The sequence below is a fragment of the Sarcophilus harrisii genome, chromosome 1 (assembly GCF_902635505.1).
Source record: "Sarcophilus harrisii chromosome 1, mSarHar1.11, whole genome shotgun sequence".
Taxonomy (NCBI): domain Eukaryota; kingdom Metazoa; phylum Chordata; class Mammalia; order Dasyuromorphia; family Dasyuridae; genus Sarcophilus; species Sarcophilus harrisii.
Genome location: NC_045426.1, coordinates 201,980,220 through 202,007,831, shown reverse-complemented (window position 1 = coordinate 202,007,831; position 27,612 = coordinate 201,980,220). Strand labels below are relative to the sequence as shown.

At 32.1% G+C, this 27,612-nt stretch overlaps 1 protein-coding gene across 1 annotated transcript in view; it reads left to right on the top strand.

Annotated features, from left to right (window-relative positions):
- MAN2A1 (mannosidase alpha class 2A member 1) overlaps positions 1–27,612 on the top strand; it is a 164,038-nt gene that overhangs the window by 111,566 nt on the left and 24,860 nt on the right. Inside the window, exons 13-17 of the mRNA XM_031968631.1 lie at positions 13,992–14,157; positions 15,454–15,672; positions 16,112–16,234; positions 22,969–23,083; positions 26,882–27,015. Of these exons, the coding sequence (XP_031824491.1) occupies positions 13,992–14,157; positions 15,454–15,672; positions 16,112–16,234; positions 22,969–23,083; positions 26,882–27,015 (757 nt within the window). The remainder of the gene's footprint in view (positions 1–13,991; positions 14,158–15,453; positions 15,673–16,111; positions 16,235–22,968; positions 23,084–26,881; positions 27,016–27,612) is intronic.

Below are 27,612 nucleotides of genomic sequence, written 5' to 3'. Positions count from 1 at the left end.
CAGCTAGGTGGTACAGTGGATAGAGCACCAGCCCTGAAGTCAGGAGGATCTGACTTCAAATCTGGCCTTATCTAGACACTTATACTTCCTAGCTGTGTAACCCTGGGCAAGTTGCTTAACCCCACTTGACCCAGCAAAAATAAATAAGTAGTCTGTTTTTTGTCCCCCATTATTTAAGAATTATAAATTCTATGGAAGAGTCAAAGTAAATGCCTGGAATATATTATTATTATTATTATTATTATTATTGAAATTTCGTATTGCTGAATGTTGTGGCTCATGGATAAACAGACTTTGCTATCCGGTGGTTAAAACTGATGAATCAGTTGAGCTTGAGTGCTCAACTGCAGTAGGGCTAAAGTCAATTAGGCATCCATCCTAAATTTAAAACCAATATGATGAGCCTCTAGAATCACACTGTGGAGAGGACATTGGGTACTAGCTGCCTAAAGAAGGGTAAATCTGCTCAGGTCAGAAATGCTTATTAGTTGTGAGAAAGGTGCCCATGTTTTGCTACTACTCTTACAAGCCTGGGTGAGATAGTCATCTCTCAAAAAAGAAAACAAATGGAAGAAAGAATGAAAGGAAGAAAGAAATGTGAAATTGTTGGTTATACATATAATTCCTTTTTTAAATGAGTTTTTATAGATCTTTGAGAACTTAAACTTCAGTTTTAACCTCACTTTCTTTTTAACCTCTGTCCAGCTTGTCTTTTGAAGTTGCCCCAAATAATGTTAACCTAAAACAGTTTAGAGCATAGACTGAAGTGATATAGCATATTCAGTTTTCCATTCTTCTGAATCAGATTTTTTTCCCTTCTAAATGTAGATTAATAAAGCATACCCTACAAGATGAACTAGGAAAAGGATTTTAGTGAAGGTACTTCTTGATCCTGAAAAGGTGAGGGAGGGCTTCAAGCCCATCTTGGACCTCACAATACTTCACAACTTTGTGGTAAAAGAAAAATTTTAAATAGAACCTTTGGAAATAATATATTTCAACCTTAAATGGAGTGTAGCTTTGTTTTTTAGGGAAGAAAGTTATTCTATTTGTAGAATTAGAAAACTTTACCTGTAGTTATTCATTCAGGTAGGTGCACAAAATGAACTAAATGTATTACAGATGGACATTTTGTCTCTCTGTGTGTTTCTTCAGAACTTATATTTTGTAATATTGTGCCAGCATTGACTTTAAGTAGTTTTTTTTTTTTTATTTGTAGTGTGCTTTTAATTGTTTGATTCAGATGACTTATTTGGCTCATCTAGGAGAATTTTTCATAGAACTCAACAATTCAGAGATGGAAAGGGCTATATGAATGTTAATAATTTTCATATTCAAAATTCTTATTAGGAAAAAAAAACAGATGAGATTGTATTAAGCTTTTTAATTTGGAAGGCAGGGGAGATCTCTTCAGAACATTTTAGTTAGTAAAAGAATTCCACCACAAAGAACAAAACAGCCTTGTTTTTTTATCGTTAATTCTTAATTTTTTTTTCATTTGAGGAAAATTAGTTTACATATGCGTTCAATATTATTCCTTTTTCTGTAAATATAATACTATCTCCAAATTTAAATAAAAAGTTCTTCTGTGAAAAGAAAATTACATTTTGACTGGAAAAAATGTTTTATTTAATCACATAGGCAGGTTATTTTTAGGTTCTTTCAGAAAAGGATAAAAAAATGATTTCTGAATTTAATTCAAATGGAATTTTTAAAGTTGGGGAAAATTGTCTAATAGCGTTTTTGTTAGATGAAATATTTATAGAATAATAGATATATTAAAAGCAGTGACTCTAAATTTGATGTCAGCCAAATAATATCTATCTTTACTTATTTTTTGAGTTTTACATTAATCATACTTGAAAGGTTGTCTTATGGGTATACCATTTGGCATTAAAATTTGGCATGTAACTAAACTTTTCTTTTTCCCCCCCTTTTTTAAATTACAGCTTTTTATTTTCAAAACATGCAATTCACCCTTGCAAAACCTTATGTTCCAAATTTTTGCCTCCCTTCTGCCCACCCCTCTCCTAGAGGGCAAGTAATCCAATATATGTTAAACATGCACAATTCATGGCCTTAATCATCTCATTATTGAAAAGAACTATGTCTATCAGAATTGGTCATTGTATAATCTTGCTGTTCCCATGTACAATGAATGATCTCCTGATTCTGGTCACTTCACTTAGTATCAGTTCATGTAAGTCTCTCCAGGCTTCTGTGAAATCAATCCATAGTATTCATATACTATAACTTATTCAGCCATTCTCCAGCTCATGGGCATCCACTCAGTTTCCAGTTTCTTACCATTACAAAAAGGGCTGCCACAAACAGTTTTGCACATGTAGATCCTTTTCCGTCCTTTATGATTTCTCTGGGATACAAGCTCAGTAGAGCCACTGCTGGATCAAAGATATACACAGTTTGATAGTTCTTTTGGCATAGTAACTAAACATTCTAATCTTAGTTTGGGGTGTTTTGTTTTTTTTTTGTTTGTTTGTTTTTTGTTTTTTTTAATGTTACTAAGTGAGATACTACATTGACCTAAGAGATGTTGTATTGTGCTTATAAATATTTAAAATACTTAATCTTGATTTCTTTTTTAGTGTTAGAAATAATTAATGTTTTTAAACTGCCTTTGAAACTAAAAAGTAATAGCTTTTATATTTCTAACGTTGCCAATGTAAAATTCTCTTTTGATCTTATTCTTTCTTGTCTATCTTGGTGCATATCTGATGAGGAAAAAAAAAGACTTTTTAGTCTTGTTGTAATAGGAAACATTGAATACAGAAACATAGAGTGTGTGTGTGTGTGTGTGTGTGTGTGTGTGTGCGTGTCTGCTAATTAAATGGTTAAGAGAATGTATCTGTACTTTTCCTTATATGCAATATGACGTTCACCTTTTGGTGTTATCACCACTCTACCCAATTTACATTGAGGACATCACTCTTCTTCTAGTCTGCCATGTTTTTTATAGCCTTGCAGTTATCCTTGACTCCACAATTCCTCATCCTTGACTTCTTACAGTTATCTGATGTTTACTATCAATTGCCATATTTTGCTTATATACCCCTTCTCACTACTCATAATGCCTTAGCTCAAACCCTTATCATCTCATGCCTGTGTTTCTGCCATAACTTTAATTGGGTTCACTGCTTCACTTCTCTTCTCAATTTGTGTGGTCTTTTACAGAGATAACTGATTTTCTTTCCTTTTTTTTTTTTTTTTTTGAGAGAAATGATTATTAATAACTAATGTTTTGGGGACATCCAGAGTTCCCCCTTTTGCTATAGATCTCATTTCAAAGTTTAGTCTCTTCAAGGACTGACACTGGTTTTCCTTAAGTGCGATTTTGACTTCAGGGAAATCTGGTGGTTTCTATTACTTATAATATTAAACATATATTCTTTTGTTTGAATTTTAAGCCCTTCACAACTTCTCCCTCAATAAATCTTTCTATTCTTATTGTATATCACTGCTTTGCTCTGACCAAATTGGCCTTTCCTTCATTCTTTATCCATGACACTCTACTTCTCATCTGTGTTTCTCAGTTTTGCATGCTTGAAGTTTATTTCCTACTCACCTGTACTTTATAGAATTTTCTTTCAAAATTCAGCTCAATAATCACCTTCTACACAAAATCTCTCCCAACTGCTAATGACTGTAGAGGATTTTAGTTAATTTTTTAAAACTATATTTGCTGTGTTTATATTTGTTCCATATTATACCTATCAGATACATGTTTTCTCTTTTAATAGGATGTAAACTACTTGGGAACAGACTGTTTAATTTTTATCTTTGAATCCATAGTATCTACCATAAAGTAGATGCTTAATAATGTTTACTGAGAGGTGGATTGATCAGTATTGTTTCCACTGGCCTGAGACAGTGCTAATGATGGTCTGTTTGGCAGTGTAATGACCTAAACCTCTAATGAATCAAGCAAGAGTTTTTTTTGGAGGCTAAGGACCTAGGATGTAGCAGCAAAAATGACACATTCCCTGGGGAAAGCAACCTGAATGCATAAAAATGTGTACAGAATATGTACAAAATAGAGGATGGGCAGTTACAGCAACTGGGCATGGTCAGGTGAAACCTCAGGTGGGAGAAAATGTTCGACCTGAGATTTTAAGGATAGCAAGGAGTCTTGAAAGGCAAAAGTGAGGAGGAGGGAATATATGCCAAGCATGGGTCACAGTCTGTACAAGAATGAAGAGAGAGAGAATATTGTGTGTGAACAAAAGCCCAAAAGATTGATTTGACTAGGATGTGACATGTATGAAGAGCAGCAATGCATAATTAAGCTTGGAAAGGTAGTTTAGAGCCAAGTTGTGTTGGGCTTTAACTGCTAAACTTGCCTTTTTATTTTACTTCTTAGAAGTAACCAGGAATCAATAGAATTTGAATAGGAAAATAACATTGTCAGAAACTGCTTCAGGAAAATCATTTTAGTCTCTTTGTGAAGGATGGATCAAAGGAGATTTGAGGCAGGGAGACTGATTAGGCTGTTACAGTAATCCAAGTGAGAGACAATAAAGGCCTGAAGTAGGCTGGTTCCATGTGAGTAAAGGGGTACATGTAACAACATGTTTGGGAGGTAGAACTGATAGGACAAGGCAGCTAATTGGTTATGTGGCACGAAGAGCATGTCAGGAGTAAAGGCATTCATAAATTGTGAAAATGAATGATTAGAAGGTGATATCCTTGATAGGGGACTTTTTGGGTAAAAGGTAAAGAGTTCTTTTTTGCACCTTTTGAGTCTATTAATGCTATGGGACATCTCATATGAAATGTTTAATAAGAAGTAGGTCCTAGGGAAGTGAAGCTTAGGAGAAAGACTAGATTTATAGACAGACATTTCTCTTTGATGCTTATTTTCATAGTTGCCAAAGGATGGTTGTGGGTTTGTTCCTGCTGTTTGTAGAGAGAATATTAGATCTCTTCCTCATAGGCTTATGGTAAGTAATGGTTAAACTTTATTTCATTCTCTTCTGGGGTATAATAGTTATGCTATTTAGTTCAAAAATAAGGCTTAATAAAATGCTGTTCTTTTTCCAAAGGGGTATGTGTATGTTTGTTTGTCAGGCAGGGGATCACAGTGTATGTATGTACTAAATCTGAACTTAACCAGAAAACTCAGAGCAATTTGATTTTATTTCTTAATAGGGCTTGATTTAAAGAACTGGGGATGATATCACAGGAAAGAAATTTTATATGACAACATGAATTTATTCTGAATTAGGCACATTTTTTCCCCTTATTCACATCCTCCTTTATATATTATGACAAATAACAAATTTATAGTATCTCTTTAGTCCCATGTGTACTTTTACAGCATTTCTTCTTTGTGGTTCTTTCTTTCCTGACCTTGCTTCCACCCTAATCCAGGCCTTCATTACCTCATATATGGACCAACAGTGGCCTGTTGTCAATCTCCCTGCCTCAAGTCCTTTCCTGCTCCAATCCATTTTTCACTCTGTTGTCAAATTTATCTTCCTAAAGAGCAGAATTGGTTATTTCACACTGCCAATTTCTTCTGTTTTTTTAACTAATTCTGTTGCTTCCAGGATCAAATATAAAATCCTATTTGGCTTTTAAAGCCATTCATGATTCCTTACAGACATTCCAGTTTTTTTACATATTAACCCCTTTACTTTCTCACAACTCCTCTCATTTTCACATAAACATGAGTACTCTGTGATTCAGTAATACTTGCTTCCTTTCTATTTTTGAACTAAGTACTCCATTTTCCAACTCTATCTTCTATTATGTGTGAGGGCCTGGAATTCTGTCCTTCTTCATATCTGCCTCCTAACTTTCCTGGCTTCCCTCCAAGTCTCAACTTAAGTCTCATTGTGCAAGAAATCTTCCCGGATTCCCCTTATTAGCTAGAGTCTTCCCTCTGTTGATTGTCTCCAGTTTATCTTATTGATATATCAGAAGTTTGCTGCCCTGTTGTCTCCTCAGAGCAAGGAAATATCTTTTTTCAACACTTAGCAGAATGTCTTGTACATAGTAGTCTCTTGACAAATACTTAGTGATTGACAGACAAGTATTATTTTGAGTTTTATTTTTTGGAATTAAGCAAAAACAGTTATTCAAATTAGCTCATTTCTGTGGATGTGATATTTGTAGTTCTATTAAAGATTTGCAGTGTGATTATTTTCCAGCTGGTTATGTTTATCATGTGAATCTTGGTAGACTAGGTAACTCATGTTCAGATTGTTTCAATGTATGTATTACTCAAGTACTTTTTGCCACGAAGGATGATTATTATACATCCTGTCATTCATAAAATGATCATTGTGGTCTTATATTGCCAAAATAATGTAATTCCCTATTCTAGGAATGATGAATGGAAACAGATATTTTATGATGGCATTATTTAAACATTTAAAAATTGTTGGTAAAATACTTTTATTGTCACATTTCTATCTGGAAGGCAATATAGACTAGAACTCCTAAAATATGTCATAGGCATAAGACTGTAAGAAACAATTTTTAAAAATTAACTTATGAGCATTCTAAATCTAAACATTTCTCTTAAAACGGGAAAGAACATGACAAAGATAAGGAACAGAAGAGGGGTGAGGAGAAAAAAAAAAAGATAAAACCAGCCCATGACTGAAAAATCTCTTGTCTCACTCTATTTATTTCATAGTTATACCATTCCTGGACAGTAGACAGAATTTCACATTATGATATAAAGTATAATTATAAAGCTCAGAGGAAAAATTCATTTTTAAGTTTGTTTCCTCAAAATAGCAGTAGCTTAATTTGTTGTACACCCTTGAAGAATTATTTCCCTAAAATCATCTAGTTTCTCTTTGACCATTCTTTTCAATAGTTTTCCTTTCCATATGCTTAATGCTACTCAAATTTCCATTAACTGAAATAATCAGAGACTTCTTCCTTCATTTAGATGCATCTTTTCCCCAATCCTTTTTGAGTAAAGAGAGAACCCTTTGTTGGCTTACTAGACAGGCAACAAATCTTACTTGCACAAATGTAAGCAAAAAGAAAGACCTTATGTTGCTTATATTTTATTAAAGAAAGACAACATATAAATGGGTTCTGAAGGAAGTTGTTTAGATTAAGGAAGGAAAGAAGGTTTTTACTTACAGTTATAACAGCAGAATCCAGAGAGTTGTTATTACCAGTTGGGAGGAGAAGGAACCATGGATGACCTGAATCTGACCCTGAAAGCACTCACTAATAGGAGAAGGGGGCTGGAATGGTAGAGGATGAATCAATGGCGAAATTTTGAGAGTCCGGAAAACATATTTCATTGGTCCACTTCTCCCATGTAATTAACACCTCAGTTGAAGCCTTTCTCACTTTTCACTTCTGGAGTATTACAGAAGTTTTCTAATTGTTCTTTTCTCAGATTCTCCCTAATTATTTCAGAGGAAAAATCCTTCTAGGACTAATCAGAATGAAGGGAGTATGAAATTGTTTTGGTAATTTAATTTTTCAGATTAGTTTAAAAGCTCAGACTGATACGTTTTTAATTTTTTTTTAAAGAATTTCTAAAAGAGGAAATAACAGTGGACTGTTTCTATACTAATAAACAATTGTTCGCCTTATTCATACTATACAAAATTTGCAACAAATCGTACTTGAAGGATAGGCTTCTAGGAAATTTACTGTCTCCTGCTATTTCTTCAGGGAAACAAATCTGAAACCTTTTGTTAGTTTTATCTTTTTTAAAAACACTATTAGTTTTCTCATATTTTCATAGATTTAATTTGAGTCTTACATTTTGATCACTAAAGAGATTGTTTCTTGGTCATTTAGGAGAAAATATCTTTGTTTTTCTTACCATGTATCATTTTGGTCACTTACAATGGTTGTAATAGATACTGGCCACATTTGGGCTTGTAACAACGAAGACATCTAAAGACAAAAAAGAAAGACGTTATGTTTTTGTAATGATTATTCAATAGTACTTTAAACACTATGTTTAGTGCATGAATATTCCATTTTACTTTTATAACCATATAATAGTTATTTATTTGCTGATTAGATTTCAATAATAAAGTCAAATAGAAAGAAAATATATTTGGTAACATTTTAAGTATAACTTTTATATAGAGCTGTTTTAATTGTGTTTGATTGTGACAGAAAGTGACCTTAAGTTCTTCAAACCTATGTCCATAGGTTAGATTACAAAGTTTATGAAGACTTTGAAAACAAACCTGGTTCCAGAATGTATGTATGTTACGAAGAACCTACTTACTTCTCTACTTAAGGACCAGCCTGAGTTTAGAAGTTTCTTAATGAGGTAGATTTGAGAGTGAAGAATTTTTTAGCCACAATTACTTTTAAAATATCTACATTTGTCCAAAAGTTAAGTCTGTATACATGGAAAGAATATCCATAGTAAAGCCACATCCAGGCCAAATTCCCACAGCTTGGAGAGGGTAATTAGGATGTAGGTTGGGTTAGGGTCAGCCACTATAACTTACTTATCGCATCTGAGTAGCCTAGACCATGGAAAGAGTTGAAATTGTTTTATCTTTAGCATGTGAGAAGTCTGTTTTGTTGTTCATATTACTCAGATATTTAATGGCTTTCTAATTATTCTTCCCACCTCAAGTCACTGTAATTCATCTTCTTAAAAAAACCACCAAAGAGATTTTCTTAAAATGCGAGTCTGGCTGAATTATCCTTTATTCATTAAACTAAACTTTAGTGGCTCCTTATTGCTTTTAAGATCAAATAAGACTTTTCTGTTTAGCATTTTGAATGTATTTGAAATCTTACAATTTGTGCTGTATTGGTTCACCCAGACTGGCCTTCATGGAGAGATAAATCCTCTTTCTTTGTGATTTTATTTTGACTTTCTCTGTATCAGTTAATCACTCAATCTTCACTTTTGCACTTAGAATCCTTTGTTTTTTTGGTATTCTTGATGTTGAAGTTCAAGTCCCATGTTTTACATAAGGCCTTTTTTAGGCTAGTGTCTTCCCTTACTTATCTTTTTTTTTTTTTTTAACGTACATATAAATGTGTACACAAATATTTACATACTACCTACCGATGACAACATAAATCCTTTGAGGAAAGACCTGTTTTGAACTTTTAATTATCTTAATACATATTTGTTGACTGGTTGATTTGAAATAAGAAGGAGTTAGTGTGTATAGGTTTTAGTCTTGATCATGTCAGTTATTTAACTATGAACTGTATCCACTGTGCCCTGTTTGCCTCTCAGTACAAATAACTAACTTAACTTCTTAAATCTTATCAAAATAGGGTGGAAATGGCAACCCCCAAAAAACAACGTGATAGAATTTTGAATTGCAGTATGAGGATTATACTATCTATGACCAAGAAGATAATAGTTATGCTATTAAAGTGCCCTGGTCAGAACACTTTTTGAATATTGTAATAACTTACAGAATCTTGATTTTAGAGTTGATATTAAAATTTTAATAAGAATATTGGTTTTTAAAAGATAATTTTTTTTTTTTGTCAAGAAAATGAAATCCAAACTACTGTCTTCTTATTCCTTTTCAATTTTAGGTCCAGATTTTTTTCTTTCTGCAGTTCCTATCAATTAAGAATATGTTGGCTATGAAAAGCTTATCTCCTGATAGTAGGAATCTGTGTTTTTGGAAAGGCAAGAACATTAGTGTGGGAATATATCTCTTTTTCTACCAGCTTTAAGTTGGAATTGATAGCTTTTGAAATAAAAAAACTATATATCTGAGGTTGGTTTTAAAAAAACACAAATAAACAAATAATATAGGCTTATTTGTCCAGTGAAATAAAATCAAACATAAATCAGTTGTAACTATGAAGATCATGTGCTAGAAACACTGTTTAGATGAAAACATCCCAATAATTTGAAAAATATATAGTATATTTCTATTTAAAACGTAGATTTAAATCAATAGTATGTACATATTTTAAAAAAACGGTAAAACAAAAGTAATCCTTCCACTGATAACAAAAATTCAAGTGTTACTGTTGTTTTTTTTGAACAACTAGGAAAAGAAGGACTTATTAGCATAATTAAACATGAGATTTCTAGCACAATGCTAAATGCTGGAAATAAAAATATTGCCCCTGCTCTCAAGGAGATTACCTTCTAATAAGGGGAGATAGCATACATAGTGGAATGGTAAGCCAAGAAAAATCAATTTTTTTTCTGAACGGTTACAGGAATGGTAAATAGGATTAAAGGGGTATAGATTAATCTACCCTTTCCATGAGCAATAGCAGAGGAAAGGAGGGAGGAAAAAGCATTTTTAAAGTGGCTGCTATGTACTAGGTACTATGCTAAATAAAGATATCTAAATAAAGATAGATAGCAAAGAATCTATGCTAATTAAAGATATCTTTAATCCTCAACTCTGAGATAGGTCCTATTCTATTCCCATTTTATAGTTGAAATAACTGACAGAGACTAAATGACTTGTCCACATAATAAATGTGTAAGATTGGATTTAAACTAAAGTGTTCTATGGGGAACCTTCTCTCTACTGTCACTTAGATGCCTCTACAGAGTTGATTTGATCATAGTTTTAGAATTTGAAGGATCATGATTGAGGAAAGATACATTACATAATGATGAAGTGACTCATAAGATGATCAGAAAACACAGTAAAACATAGTTGGGTTTACCTGAAATAATAGACCAGGTGAGACATAAAAATGAGAACAACAGAGTTCCATGGTGTATGTTACAAAAATGAAAAAATTAAAGCTTCCTGGGAATGGAGGAAATCAGTAAAATGTTCAAAGACACTGGCTTTGGAATCAAACGAATTTACATGGATTTGTGGTTCCTAAATTTGTTGATGAACACATTATAACTTAGCCATGCTTTCCTGTTTTATGTGACTTTTTCCTTGACCCTCATGTTCATAACAGGGGACCTTCCTCAAATCATCATGATATTATGAGGATATGAGTGGAACATTTGATTTTTTTTTTTTACCTGTTATCCCTCACCTTTGTCATGTGACCAGTCAGCCCATCTTCTTTTTCTTTTTTACACTTCCTGTCAGCATCCTATTCTGTTCTTCCTGTTCCACAATTGTTATATGGTTCTGGCCTAGTTCACATCTACCCTAACCCCTCTGTTGTCATCTTGAGGTGCATATTTTTAATTTTTCAAGTGCTGTTTCTCTTCTAAGCATCACAGACATATAACTACTGTTAGGGCATTGGTATTAAAAAGATGAACCTTTTGTTTCTGAAATGATACTTCGAGAGTTCAGTCATCTTGAGATCATTTAAGGAACATTTTAGTTTCCTGAAGGCTCTTTCCCCTTCTATGTAATTTTAAGACTAGTTCATTGTTCATTTGTACTGTCTGTCCCAAACATACTGATGTACAAGCTGTTAACATTGTCCACCTGTCTGTATACCATAATCTGGGCAGTAGGCATTCTTTATCTACTTGTTTTTGTATGGATGATTAGGCCATACTTTTTTGAGTGATTGTAGTTCTTTCCTAAGAGGCTGTGCAGTTTTGGGGGTGTTTTATAGAACTAACAGTGTCATCCCCAAACAAGAGCATTAAGTTCAACTTGGGATCCCTGTGGATCTTTCATCTTGAACTTTGCATTGAACACATTTGGTGAACATTTATGTCATTGACTCAACTGATATCTATAAATCAGGGGATTCTTGAAAGAAGATTATTTCTGTTGTCTTTTAAAGAATGTTGAATAATTTTAATGTATCAGTGCAAGACAACTTGTTTGAAAATTTATGGTTGCATATTGCTTAACTCTTATCAAAAAATCAGTAGGCAATCATACAGGTATCTGAGGTGGGATTTAATCAGATACCTTTTGTAATAACTAACCTGTTACTCATAATACCCTCATCAAAGATGGAATGCATATATAGATGGTTCTCTGAGTGACAGTATATATGTATGAAATATATTTTTGTTAAATTAGATGTTATAAATACATATACAATATAACAAGATTTCACAACTGATTTGATATTTTGATTGGGAAGAAGTAAGATATTGCAAGGTTGTGAATCTTAATGTGTTCAGCAAACCGCAAACCACAAATTACTGAGGTATTCAACAAAATTTTGGGGGAAAGAAGATGTAGATTAGTTGTGCAGAAAATGATGATCAGCAATCTATATTAAAAAGTCATACTCCCCCCAAAAAGAGAGTGATTAGAAGGTAATATCTTTTATTATGAAGGAGTCTTAAACTAATTGAATTTAAAACTAGATACTCTGTGATAAAAATTAGATACTTTGAGAAAACGACAAAGTCATAAGAGTAAGAATCATTCTCCAATAGATAAGTTGTCCAAAGACACGGTTAGGAAGTTTTCAAAAGGAGAAACAGGCAGAGAAATTAAAATTAAAACAACCTTGGAATATTATTGTAGTAAAAGATGATTCACTGCTTATGAAAACAATGTAAATTTATTTCTGGTAACACTGAATTCAATCATTTTAGAAATTTATTTGAAATTATATAGTAGCATCTAGAGCAAGTGGTTTGTATTCTTTGTATCAGAAAACTGATGAGTGAAGGAGAGTGAAAACATAGAACTAAAAAAATATACCTTGAGGACTATTGCTTTGTTTAAAAAAAACCCCAAAAAAACAAAAACAAAAGAGCTCCAGAACTAATAATAAACCCAATGCTCAATGCTTCTTACAGCTGGTTTTTGTAGTCTTCTTTTAGCATGAAACAACTGAAGGATATAGGTGTATAGCCAGTTATTCATAACCACTTTTAAAGTAACTGTTTTGCTTAATATTTTTTAATGTAGTTTGTGGTGATTTTCTGTTTTGTTTTGCTTATTCTGCAATTGATATCATCTGGGAAAAATAAATATATTTAAAGGTATATATTATTTGGATAAGAAACTTGTAACAAACTATTTCTAAGTTAATGACTTTACAGCCCTTTTATTTCATTATTGTGTTAACTTTAATAGATTTACATAATTTTTTTTGAAAATGTAATAACATTATGCTGATAAATTAGACTTTTATTATGCTTTCCATTCAAAGAAATCACTGCTTAAAAGAGGGTATTCTGGACAAATTTAACAACTTCGTGATGATGAATGAGTAGATAATTTGTTGAGGTATATTTATTCCAGAATTTAATCAGTTTAATGAAGAGTAATTTTCATGATGCAATTATATATATCCGTAGATACACATACATGGCTTCAGAGTATACAATTTTGAAGAAAAAAGTACACAGTAAGATAGGATGCTGGCCTAACAGCATCCTTGGTGGTCTGGGGCCAGCTAGATTGGTTGGGCAGTACAGCCTCAGGAGGAGAATTCCAAAGCTAAATGGCCTAGCTTCTTTGAGGCCTTTCAAAGTTTGGATTCAGGTTTCATAGTAACAAGGTGTAGTAGGACTTAAGGTTGGAGAGTCTGGAGTTAGGTAGAAATAGAAAATTCTCAGTAAGAAAGATATTAGTCCTAGGGCACGAGTTTGAAAGCTGAATGACATTAACTTTTTCAGGCCTCTGAAAGTTTGGTTCAAAGGGTGTTCCAACAATGTGTAATAATGATAATAGAAATAATTAGCATTTATGTAGCCCTTTAAGATGTGTTAAAAGTTGTACATATGATATCTCATTTGATTTTACTTTCACAACAGCCTGTGAAGGATCTGTCACTGTCCCCATTTTACAGATCAGGAAACTGAGGCTGAAAGAGCTTTTGATTTGCCCAGAGTCACACAACTAGGAAGTAACTGATGCAGGATTCAAATTCTGGATTTTCTGGACTTCAAATCCAGCACTCTATCTACTCTGCCACCTAGCTGCTTAACTAGGCATGGTAGAAAGAGGGCTTTGGGTACAGGATTAACTTTTAATTTTTCAGAAATTCTGCCAGAATATTTTATGTATAACGCTTTATTATTTATTTTTTAAATTAGTGTTCTGTTCATCACACAGAAGTTACATGAATAATTTTTTTTAAAGAAGATTGAATATTGTTTAAAAAAATAATTACAGCTATTTTTGCAGGTACCTTGTGATCTACAATCCTTTTGAACAAGAGCGTCACTCTGTAGTTTCAGTCTATGTGAGTTCATCAAAAGTTAAAGTACTCACAGATTCAGGAAAACCTGTCTTAACTCAAATTAGTGCTGTTTGGGAGGGACCCAATACAATTTCAAATGAAGCATATCAGGTATGTACTTGTTTGTACCTCTTGTATACACTTATATTCTGCTTTATTACTTTAATGTGTATCATATCTCCCCTACTAGATTGTAACCTCAAGGATCGGGATTATGGAATTTTGAATATTTGTATGATTTATTGCCTGGAAGCAGTGTCTTATATAATTGATGATTAATAAATATTTCAGTTTACTTTGTTACATTAAACAAAGTATGTTTAGAATTATGTTCTGTTGGTTACATTTGATTTGTATTTATAAATATTCATATGTATTAATTTTGTTATCACACTTGATGACAGATTTTATTATTTTGATTTCCCAAAAAATTTTTGCACACATTTTCATTTCTTAGTATTGTGGGTCCTTAATAAGTCATATAATCTATTTTCAATATTTTTGGATAGTTTTATGTAGCTTTTATTATAAGGGTTAATGAGAACTGCTAAAATCAAGAAAGATATAGCCTTCATCATATAAATATCTGAGAATTTCGTTAATCTATGTTAAATGGTATTCCAAATTTAAATCTTGAGGTTGAATTTTTAGTCTGAAATTTACTTTATTGGAATTATATTAATTAGAAAAGGAATTAGTGAAGAGATCTGATACAAGCTTACAAGAAATGCACCAAAGAGTATACTTTATACTCACATAATTAAGTGTATCATCTTTATTTTAACAAATCTAGAGCATATTATGTATTTGTAGAATCAGTATTTTATTTTTAAAAAGGAATTTTTATTTTTGATTAATTCATTTAACATTCAGCACATTTATTAAACATCTACTTTGTTAAGAGGACTATTATCTTTATATCCCTAGTGCCAAGGTTTACTAATACTCTTTGGGGGGGCGGAGGGGGAACATTAGAAAAATATTTAGAAATAGACACATAAAGCTTACATATTTCATCATAAGGCCATAGTTTTAGAAAGAATCTTAGAGATCATTGGGTTGAGCTTTCTCTTTTTATAGATAAAGAAGTTAAAGTCTGGAGAGATAGGTCTTAACCAAGTCACACAGCTAGTAATTGTTTGAGGTGAAATTTGAATCAAGGTCTTTCTATCTTCATGTTCACTGTGCTCTCTCCAGTAAAGCATGCTGACTCTTAATATCTGATATTAAAATCTTATATGTCTCCTTAAGTTTGGAGTTTTATCCAGGCAAATTCCCCTAGGGATAGATTTGTTCTGTATAATGTTAAAAAATTGTATTTTAGGGATAACTTTTTTTTTTTGCTCCCTGATAACACTTGATAATTATTTGAATTCTTTAACTGTTTTTCCTCCCTGCATTCAATAGATTTCCTTTGTAGCCCATCTATTGCCATTAAGTTTGAAAATATACCAGCTTTTGGAATCAGAGAGCTCAGAGTCACACATGGCTGCTTATGCAGTCTATAATATGGAAGCAAGTTCTGGAACAATTTTCAAGATAAAAGAAATGAAATTCAATACAGATGACATAGCTATAGAGAACTCATGTATGAAACTTGACTTTAGTGGATCTGGATTAATGGAGGTATGTCAACAAATACTATCACTTAATATTAGTACTTATATGCAAAAAAAAAAAAAAAAAACAATTTACAGAGAACTCTCTTCTTTATATTGCCTTATAAACCAGTATGTATTGGGGGAGATATCGGATTTGCAGAAGTTTTTGGGAGAGTCTAGATGGACTGTATGGTCTTTTGTAATGTAAATTGACTAAATTAATCCTCTGACTCTTGTATTTTTTCTGTACTGTGAAATAATGATGGCTCTTGTAAAGGCCATAAATAGCCTTATATATTGATCCAACAGGAATCTTGGAAGTTTGCCACTACTAATTTTGTTTTGTTCCTTGGGGTTTTATATATTCTTTTAATAGCAAATTGAAATAGTAAGATTATTTGTATTCAGGATTTGTGGCAGTTGGGTTGTTTAATACTTACAAATAGGGAATTTTCTATCTTTAGAAAATTACTAATAAAGAAGATGGTAAAGTCCATGAAGTCAAATTGGAGTTTGCTTGGTATGGAACCAGGAATGGTAGAGACAAGAGTGGTGCTTATCTTTTCTTACCTGATGGAGAAGCCAAGGTAGGTTCTGAGTGCTTAAGCACTCAAATACTTTTTAAAGGTTAAGGAATGAGAAAGAAAATTTTTCTAAGTGAGGTAAAGAGGTTTGGTTCAATGTATGAATCGAAACTTGCAATCATAAGATTTTGAATTAGAATCGTGATGGTATTATTTACTACTTCTTATATACTATGTGATCTTGGGCGAATCACAAGCTACAGTTTCTTTATGTGTAAAAAATTACCTCCAAAAATCCCTTCCAGCTTCCTTTATTATCCTATAGTCCCATTCGTTAATTTTTTCACTGTGTATTGCCTTAAGTTCTGAGCCATGTGTGTGTGTTTTTTTTTAATAGCCTTTTATTTACAAGTTATATGTATGGGTAACTCTACAGCATTAACAATTGCCAAACCTCTTCCAATTTTTCACCTCTTGCCCCCCACCCCCTCCCCCAGATGGCAGGATGACCAGTAGATGTTAAATATATTAAAATAAAAATTAGATACACAATAAGTATACATGACCAAACCGTTATTTTGCTGTACAAAAAGAATCAGACTCTGAAATATTGTACAATTAGTTTGTGAAGGAAATCAAAAATACAGGTGGGCATAAATATAGGGATTGGGAATTCAATGTAATGGTTTTTAGTCATCTCCCAGAGTTCTTTCTCTGGGTGTAGCTGGATCAGTTCATTACTGCTCCATTGGAAATAATTTGGTTGATCTCATTGCTGAGGATGGCCAGGTCCATCAGAACTGGTCATCATATAGTATTGTTGTTGAAGTATATAATGATCTCCTGGTCCTGCTGAGCCATGTGTTGTGGCAGTTTACTTAACCATTTATGATGGAAAATAAAGCAAAAATATAATTTGGAAAATTGATAGAATTAATGACATATATAATTTTCTAATTTTTCCTCCCTTTTTTTTTCAGAATAAAATTTAGTTGAGATTTTACATTAACACATTGTCTTCAGAATTAAAAATTGTACTGACAGTGTACAAATCTCTTCGTGTGATTTTACATATATATATATGTATGTTTTCACATTCATGTTTTTTGGATATAAGCTATGTTTTGGTTATTCATTAAATCATTATAAATTTTCTAGGCCCTATGAATCTCTTCTTTCACCTTCTGCTTCCCATCTTTTAGCAATTTTTCTTTTCATTGACAGTGATAACATACAATTCTAGGATAGGGAAAGAAGTGATTTTTTTTGTTGTTGTTCTTTTGTGTTTATCTTTTATACCTCACTCCTTAAAATGAACATTATTTTAATTTGAAAATTCTGACTTATTCACTGTCTATAATTTTAATCTTATTTGATCCAGAGTATTTTTTCCTTGAAGAATAAATGGAAAAAAATTCTACATACTGTGATGAAGTAGAATATAAATTTGAATGATAAAAATTAGTTGAAAATTTAAAAGGCCATGAGGGATTAAAAAAAAGAGGGGGGGGTGATATTTATACCATAAAATCTCTGAAAATATAATTTGAATAAACCTAAGTGAAAGTTCAAATACAAAGGCATCACTAAAATGTGAAGTTCATTTTAAGTGGTAGTATGAATATTCTTTATGGTCACTTTACCTAATTGGTTTATAGTTAGAATATTGGATATATAATTTTTTTTCATCAAATGTTAGTTTGTCGCTCTAAATTTGAATTTTACCATTTTTTAGCTTAAATGTCAAATTGGAAATTTCATATCCATTGCTAATATTCAGCTTAAGAACAAAAGAGAATATATCTGTAACTTTTATCAGTTTGCCCTTATTTCTGCTCTCAAGGGTCAGAATGTCTAGTACCTCATCCAAAAAGCCTTCAAAGATTTAGACTGCTCTTTTTTTTTTTTTTTTAAGCAATCAGAAGTAGATGATAAGGATTATAATGTAGATTCCACTTGAGTACTCTACTAATAGTTGAAATGGTTCTGTTCTCAACTTTATTTTTAAGCATGGTTCAGTCACATTTTCTTTTTGTGAACCTCAAGTTCCTCACCACTAAAATGGAGGCAATATCTGAACTTCTAATATCTTATAGGATTTTAATGAGGAAATTAAAAAAGTTAAAAAAGAATTTTAAAAAGTATAAATTTCTTGCTAAGATAGAAGCAGACTTCCTAGCTCCTTGAAGTTTTCACCAGGCTAAATATTGATCAAAAAATTCAAGGAGAAACTACAGTAAATTACATCTCTCTAAAACTACAGAAAATTCAGCATCCTCCATCTCCCACTCCTTCAGCAAGCCTCCTACTATGACCAGAGATAATCAAGTACAGGGAGCTTGCTATGTTCTATATCTGATCGCAATAAAAGTAAATGGCTTTCCCAAGAAAGCTCCAGGATGGAGACCTTGAAAACCTTAAAGAATAAGTATTGACTAGTGTAGTGCCATTGCACCACAGTACCCAGACCTGGGCAGGCCCAAGACCCTATCACTCTGTCCTCAGACATCAGAGAAAGACCCTAAATATTCTGTACTGTAAACCTCAAAGGTCTAGGGGAGGTCGCATCCCAAAGACTAAGAAATGCTTGTATTAGCACAAGAGCTAATGGTTGCAGGCAAGGGCCATCCACTGCACCTCACACAAGGAAATCATGGAGATTAGAGTAGGAGAGACAGAATTAACAGGAAGGATAATATTGAGAAGGCAAGAGTAATAAACAAAGCCAACTTCCTGATTCTTCTGAAAGTAGTATTAAAAAGAGGAGCTGGGAGAGGGTGAGGAATAACTACAATCGAAAGAGCTGCCTTAGATTGAATTTTGGGGAATGATTGCACAAATTGTGATATATATGAATGCTTTGTACTATTCTTGAACATATGAAATTATGAAAGAGACAATTATAGAGGAACCTTGGCAGTATGAACTGATGCAGAGTAAAGTAAACAAATGAGAATAGTTTATACAGGACAACATTGTAAAGTAAAATTACTTTGAAAAGACTGCTTATTAAAACACTGATCAACTATGTCTCCATAATTCCTCTAGATTCTTGGTATCCATTTCTTGAGAGGTATAAGAGAAGGTATAGGTGTGTGTGTGTGTGTGTGTATGTGTAATGAAATTATTTTATGTGTGACTATTTTAAAAGAAGCACAAACATAAAATGGAGATTTATGATTTCATATAGAATCTTCAGTTGTATGAAAATGTTCTTGTTATATCAGTTAAAAAATATTCTAAGGAAGTAAAAACCCTGTAAAACTCTTAGTTTAGTATTTTTGCCCCCAAGAAATAACTATTCTTTAAAGTAACAAAGCCTGTGTGGGTCAATTTGTTGTAGTTCCAAATGTTTTTGATGTAATGTGCTTCTAATTCTAGCTTCTTTCTCCCTGCTAGAATTTATCCTTCATACCACTACCAGAATGCTCTTCTTAATGTTAAGGAAATAGAGTAGTATTTTGAGAAAATGACTAAAATATAATTTATAACTAGAATAGGGCATTGGAAAAGAACATATTAATAAGCAACAGAAGAGGTAGGGGGAAAAATGAAAACAGGAGAATGCTGTAATTACAGAAGTATGCCAAGGGAAATAAATTCATGTCAGGAAATTTAGGTAGTGTGGAGTGAGTGGAATCATAGTTGAGAGCATGTAATTCAAGTCAGTGAATTTGAATTTAAAAAAAATCATTTTCTAGGATAGCTTGAAAAAAATCTAGTGGTTTTCCTGGATTGTAGTCTTAGTAGTTCAGTAGTGTGTTATGGTAGTCCATTATAAACAATGGAGTTTCTAATCCATAAACAAATGGATTATATCAAACACCACCTAAATGAAAAGAAAACATAGATGAGAACTTTAGGAATCAGATCCCATGTATAGCGTAGAAGCCTGGTATAGTAGTGGGGACTTGGGGACTTTTTTTTTTTTTTAGTTTGTTTGCCTTATGTCCCCAGCACTCTTATCCTCAAAAACAATAAGGGAACTGAAGCCAGTAAATGTCTGAAGCTAGATTTGAATTGAGGTTTTATTGATTCCAAATCCAACATTCTAACCAATATAACTAATAACAAACATTCATTGTTTCAAAAATAATAATGTCAAGGTTTCCAAAGCTTTAAATGAACCGAAACAGTAAAATTAAAGATAGTAAAGAGGACTTTTAAAAAACTTATTTTGAGGGCAGCTAGGTGGAATCAAGAGGATCTGAGTTCAAAATGGCCTCAGACATTAGTTTTGTGACCATGGGCAAATCATTTAACACCAATCATCTCCTCCCCAATTTCGCCAAAAAAAAAAAAAAAAAATCATTTTGAAGATCAAGGAAAGAGAATAAAAGGGAAAATACAGGACTAGTATTTACTGACTAATAGGTTGTTGAGACAATGACATAACTGATTACAGAATGGAATATTCAAACTCTTATTTTGTTTTTATTTTCTGGTACACAAGTTATATTTCGATTGGGATAGAATAAAACAAAAATTACTAGTAGGAAGTTGGTATGCTTGTATTCATTTTTAATATATCCATTTTTACTTAATGTGGGTTTTTTGTTAAAAAATAAGGGATAAGGGAGTGTTTCACTTTTGTCATTATATTCTCAGTGCTTAGTATAGTATCTGCATATAGTAAGCCCTTAATAAATATTTGTTGATGAATACAGAGAAAGTTTGCTCCTAGCTGCTATGGATTAATTTAAATTACAAAGTAGAGCAGCTTCCACAGATATTGAAGAATTTAATTTAAATGAAACATCAGTGATTTTCAAAAGATTATAGAAATCCTGCAAGAATATAGAAAAGCCAATATTATTGTTGTTGTTTTTAAAGAGGAATCTACAGACTCTTATGTCAGTGGACTTTTTTTTTTTTTTCTGGAAACAATTCTGGAACATATAAAAAGGATTATTAATGAACATTTATAAAATGATTCAGTGATCACAAAGATCCAGTATCATTTCATTAAAAACTGGTACTACAAAATTGTCCTTTTTTCCTTATTTGTTAGGTTCTGGTACTTTAGGGGAATATTACATATCTAAGTCACCTAAAGTTTAGCAAAGTATCCCCAGGGACAGAGCTCTGCTCAGTTATTTAGTTAAAGAAATAATTATGACCATTCATTTCAAGTTGAATCAAACTCTACTTAGGTTGTTGGAGCAGATCATTGAGATGTGAGTAGCAGTTAAGCTCCATCACATTTATTTAGTATGTATGTACATTCTGAGACATTATAGTTATGATAAGCTTACTCCCCCAGAAAAGTGGGGCACTGGGCTTGTTCCAGAAAGATTTTGACATATATTATTGGGTTAAATCCAGTAATATAGAGTTATTAAAATATATATAAGAACTTGATCACACTTTGAATTAAAAAAAAAAATCATTTTCTAGGATAGCTTGAAAAAAATCTAGTGGTTTTCCTGGATTGTAGTCTTTGTAGTTCAGTAGTGTGTTATGGTAGTCAAAAAAATGAATGCTATTTTCAAGGTGCTTTAAGAGAACAATAACATCTAAACCTAACAAAGGTTATGATCCTACAAATTTTTCTTTGGTCAAATGACATCTAAAATATTCTTTTTAGTTGGGGACATCATATTTTAGAAAGGTGAGGTTCTTATTTTTTCAAGTCTTCTTCTTGAAGATTTCTCTGTAAGTTGTAGTCTTTGACACATATAGTAATACTGATTACCTGTATCACCACAGAAGTATAGTACACTTTTATAGACCTTGTTCATTGGGCCCTTTCAGCAGCATGTGAGCAGACTGTATTTTGCCTCCAATTTTCAGATGGAGAAACTGAGGGTCAAGGAGGTTGAATAGTCAAGGATCATTTAACTAATGGGACAACAATCTCTTAACATCTAGCTTAACATTCACATCTCAGTGGATCATAGATCCATAGCTGGAAGGGACTTTAGAGATCATCTAGTCCAACTCCATCATTTTACAGATGAAGAAACTGAAGCCCAGAGAAACTGATTTCTATTAGGTTACACAACAAGCAAGCATCAGAGGTGTTACTTGAATTTATATCCTCTGATTTCCAAAGCCAATGTTTTTTTCACCTCCTTAACATTATCTTATCTTTTAAAGTAAGCTCCATAATTCTGATTTCTAAGGGTCAGCTGATGAGATCCATATACTTTCATAAAATACTCTTTATAAACCTATCCTTTCCATGTCAGTTTGTCTTGGCAGTCTCACAGTAGCTATTCTTAACATTTCATCCCAATGACTTTGCCACCTAACATAATAACTAACTAGGTAGACAGATTTTTTCATTTTGGAAAAATTCAAATTACATACAGAGATAAGATGTTTTCTTTCAGGAGTCCTTATCAATTAGTGAAGGCTCTCTCCCTGCTGCTTCTAACTTTTAAGACTTGCTCCCATCTGAGTTTTTTCCTCTCTGGTTTACAAGCAGAAATGAAAAATTTAATGATCTATTTTCTATGTTTGGGTATCCTTAATTGTAAGTATGTGGTAGCTGCCCAGCAGGACAGGCAAATGCTCTCTAAAATAGCCCACACACTTAAGTACAAATGAGGTGGAGGTGAAAGCTTTTAAAAAACCTTCAAATAGTTCATATGGTTAACCTGATGTACCACCTAACATAGCCTTGGGAAACAGTGCATCTTTAGAGAGTCACATTGACTTGGTAAGGAACTGTGGTTTGTGGTTTTAGAAGAAAGAATACTTTTCTTAGGAAAAAAAGAATATATTTTGTAATTTTCTTGAAAAATTACAAAAGGTTAAAGATTTTTCATAAGAATTTAATTTTCTTCCTTCAGCCCTACATTTCTGCTGATCCACCTTTTATCAGAGTGACACATGGAAGGATTTATTCAGAAGTTACATGTCTCTTTCCTAATTTGAAACACAACGTGCGACTTTATAATGTTCAGGGTAAGAATACATTAATGCTGTGTTTCCCAAAATTTTGGGGCTATGAAACATATTTTTGTACTTGGTGGTATAGTAATAAAGTGTAGATTTGGGGTTTGAAGATCTGGGTTCAGATCTAGGCACTGCCACTTAGTAATAACTCTGTGGACACGGCCAAGTCACTTCTTCTTGAGCCTCAGTTTTTTTCATTGATAAAATCAGATGTATCCTGTATTTCTAAGTTTTCTTCTAGCTCTAAATATATGATCTAATGAAATTCTTTGAGTAAATGGAGCCATTTTGTTTCTGATACTTATTTTCCAAGCCAGAGAAAAACGGGGCATAGGGAAAAGGTAGTTTGTCATTTTTAAATTTTGCAATAAAATTTTATTATGTTCCTAATTTAGTTAATAGTATGTGAACAAAAGACCTTCCCCCCTCCCCAGTTAGAATGAAAAAAGTTTTTTAAAAGTTCATAATATAAAATAATTTCTCTGTAATAAATAAGTCTTTCTAATCTAATTTAATCTAAAACATTTTAATAGGATTAGAATGATTGAAGCTTAACAAAATATTCTTTAAATAATTTTTATATAGTTTACTTCCCATACCATATTTTTAACTCCCCTAAATAATTCTTTTGAAATCCTCTTAAAATGAGGAAGATAAAACCCAACAAACCAAACAAAAGTAACGCTTTGCCACCTTTTTCCCTCCTCATATTCTGAAAAACATAAGGACTCCAGGTCCAGTTTACTATGTGATCATTGCACATAGAAGGCCGTTAATTTATGTGTGAATTAAATTGAATCTTGTACTAATCACTTATCTCAGTTATTTTTAAGACTTTGTTTCCTTCCAGTATTTCTTTTAGGTACAAAGATGAAATAAAATGAAAAAAGTGCTTTTTAGAACTTAAATTGCCAAATAAATGTCAGTTTTCATTTTTATTGTTAAAATTGAGAAGAGAATTGTTACTTACCTTGCTTGATTCAGAGTATTATGTTATGGATCAAATGGATTATGTGTGGGATTATGCTTCATAAAGGTAGTCACATGTAATTATAGTTATATAATATAATTTCAAAGCTTTTAAAACTTAAAGTACTAAAATTCTTCATCTTTATTAGATTTGTAAGATGCTTTTTATGTACTAGAGTTGTAGTCAGATCAGAGTTGCTGGTGAGATTTTAAAGTATTTTTCTTTCTATTAGAATGAATTGCTTATGTAATTTATATTTTCAGTTAATATTTATATGATACTTTGAGGTTTACAAAAGACTTTCCGTGCACTATCTTATTTGATCCTCACAACAACTCTGATGAAATATATGGTAATAATTGTCTCCATTGAACAGTTAAGGAAACAGATGCTAAGGAGTATTAAGTTTCTTGCTCAGAGTTTGAATCTAGTTTTAAACTTAATTTATCCTATAGGAATCTAGATTCTATGCATCACACCAACCAGATTATTGTAATTTCTTTTTCCAAAGTTCAGAGTTACGAGATTATGTAATTTGAATATTTTACTGGTGAAATTAAATAAAAAATTAATATGTTCTTCAAATTACAGTTTACTGTTATTAAAATTTACTTCCTTTCCAACATCCTCAGTGTTATACAACTGTTATCCAATGTATACTTCCTTTCTGCAACCTCAAAGTCAAAATGTAATCCATTTAGAAAGTCCCTGTAGTCCTTTTGGTGAGAATTGATATTGTACCTGCCTAGAGAAATACTTAATTTAAGTTGATACTATGATCTGTAAGTGACGTTTGCTAGCTATGCTTTCATTTGTCTTTGGAGCTATAATTATTTCATTGGGTGCTCTAGTTTCTGACATCATGAGTTGCTTTGAAGTTTTAGGTTGCTATGGGTTACTAGCCTTTTATATATCTTTTCAAATACTGACAAAAGAGTTCAAGCCTCAGATCTATTATGATATATGTCTTCAAGTTTTCTCCAAGGTAGATATTTTTTGTGAGTATAAATTCTATTTATCAACTTTCTGCTACCCTTAAGAGGATATTTATAAATATTTCTGCCTTATTTATTATATATTATAAAAACAATAGTGGTGATTAATTTTCCTGAAAGAAAACAAGTAGCTTGAAGGCAAAATATAATGAACTGTTTCAGAAACTTTTGAAATGATTAGTAATTTCAATACATTGAAGTATTTAGCAATGAAAAAGAGTGCATACAAATTTTTTTTGCAATATAAATTTCAACATATTTTTTATAAATAATCTGTGACTCTTGACTTTTGAAAACATCATAGATTTAGAATAGTTTTCATTTCTTTAGAGACTAATAGAATTCTATCCCCCACCCCCCAAAAAAAGTCAGAATGTTTGGCAGTCCTTGCTTTACTACTGACTTAATTGTGTGAACTTGGGCAAATCTAATTTTATTTGTTGCAAAAGACATTTGATCTTGCCAAAAAGAGATATGAAGCACATTTTAGAATACTAAGCAATATCACTTCATAATATAGCAAGGAATATTAGAACAAAAATAGGTTTGAAGATATGAGATCCAGTAAACCCAGATTATCTCCAAAGCATATAAGGATGCCACTGAAGAACAACAAATACAATTCTAAAAGATTTGAATACTATAAAAAGATTGAGATTTGTTAAGGGATGTATTTTCTGGGTTGAAATGAGGGATAGAGAAGGAGGGATGTATTTGAAATAGGTGCTGTGGACCTCACATCTATATCTACATTAGAGTGGCAATGTGGTAGTTCATTCAAAGATAGTATCTTAGCTTTCCCTTTTTATAAAAGTTTACTCTCTTACACATTAGGGATACTCCAGATGTAGAACAGGGGGTTTTCTGTTACTTTTTTTTATATTTGTTTTTAAAGTTAAAAAGATGGCAATTTCTTGAGGGATAATCCAGGTAAGGTCTATTTTGGGCGTTTTTAGGGGTTTAGGCTCCAGAATGGGGGGGGGAGGAGCAATGTAATACTCATAAATAATATTTATCAAGATGTTTGATTCAGTTTGGCAAAGCTCACCTCATCTTTTTATTCACTATACATACATATATACATATATACACACATATATACATACACACACACACACACACACACACACATATAGTGAGAAAGGGAAGATGACTCACTTGAAAGACTTAAGAGTACTTAATACTCATGTTCCACCTAATGCAGTTGCTTCAGGGAAATAGGAAACTTTTTAATGATTAGAGCCTTAATCCCCTGGACTAAATAATTTTGGAGAATGATTTCCTGCCTTTTAAAGGGGAGACAAGAAAAACCTAGCCTGTAAGGTAATAATCTTCCAGTGTTACTTCTCTGAATTCTAACTATATTAGTAGATCATACTTTTATCATAAGGAAAGTGAGGATATCATGTCTATTCAAAATGAGTACAGGATGTATGAAGAGTCTGACCTAATATTCCTATTGTTGTAGACCCCTTTAGACCCAGGTAGTAGGTTACCTGTGACATTTGGGGCTTTTCTTTTTCTTTCTTTCTTTTTTTTTTTTTTTTTTTTTGACTTGTGAATTCCTTGACAGAATTTCTTTTGTAGAAAATTTATATATGTTGTATGCTATGGTTTTTTGAAAGGTCATTCACATATTGCTATTAAGTCATATACTATGGAATTAAAATTTCTGATAGAATACAATTGAAATTTAATGTTATTATATCATGATGTTTTCAGGATAAAGAAGACCGTGGTTAAAAATGATTTTTAACTCTTTGGAAGTGTATTCAGTATTTTATTTAAAGAAAAAGGATGGAAAAAAATGTTGACATTTATAATATATTGTTTCAAATTTAGGAATAGAAGGTCAGTCTGTGGAAGTTTCTAATATTTTGGACATCAGAGGAGAATATAATCGTGAGATTGCAATGAGAATTTCTTCTGACTTAAACAGTCAAAACAGATTTTATACTGACTTAAATGGATATCAGGTAATTATTCTTTAAATTAGAAGTATAGTGTGTAAACTAGTTATTTTTCCTTAGTAATGTTTCAATTATTTATTTGGTATTAATGGAAAGCATAGATTAAACACAAGCTTTTATTTTAAAGTAAACTGATTTAAATTTTTTTCTTTTCAAAAATTTAATTGTTTAAAATTTTATTTTCATTTCCAATTTTTTTCCCATCTTCTATCCCTTCCCTCCCCATTGAGAAGGCAAGAAACACAATACTCGTCACATATGAAGTTGTGTACCATGTATTTCCACATTAGCCCTGTTCCTTTAAGAAAGAAAGATAAATATATTTTTCAGTCTGTACTAAGGATCCATCATTTGCTTGTTTTGGAAATGGCTGCCATTTTTATTATGAGTCCTTTGGAATTGTGGGGGAAGTCATTGTTTTTATTAGAATTATTAAGTCTTTCACAATAATTTGTTTTTCTGGTTCTGCTCACTCTACTTTGAATTACATCATATAAAACTTCTCAGGTATTTCTGAACAGCGCAATAGTATTCTATTATATTGATATACCTTAACTTTTTTAGCCATTTCCCAGTTGATGCACATCCTCATAGTTTCTAATT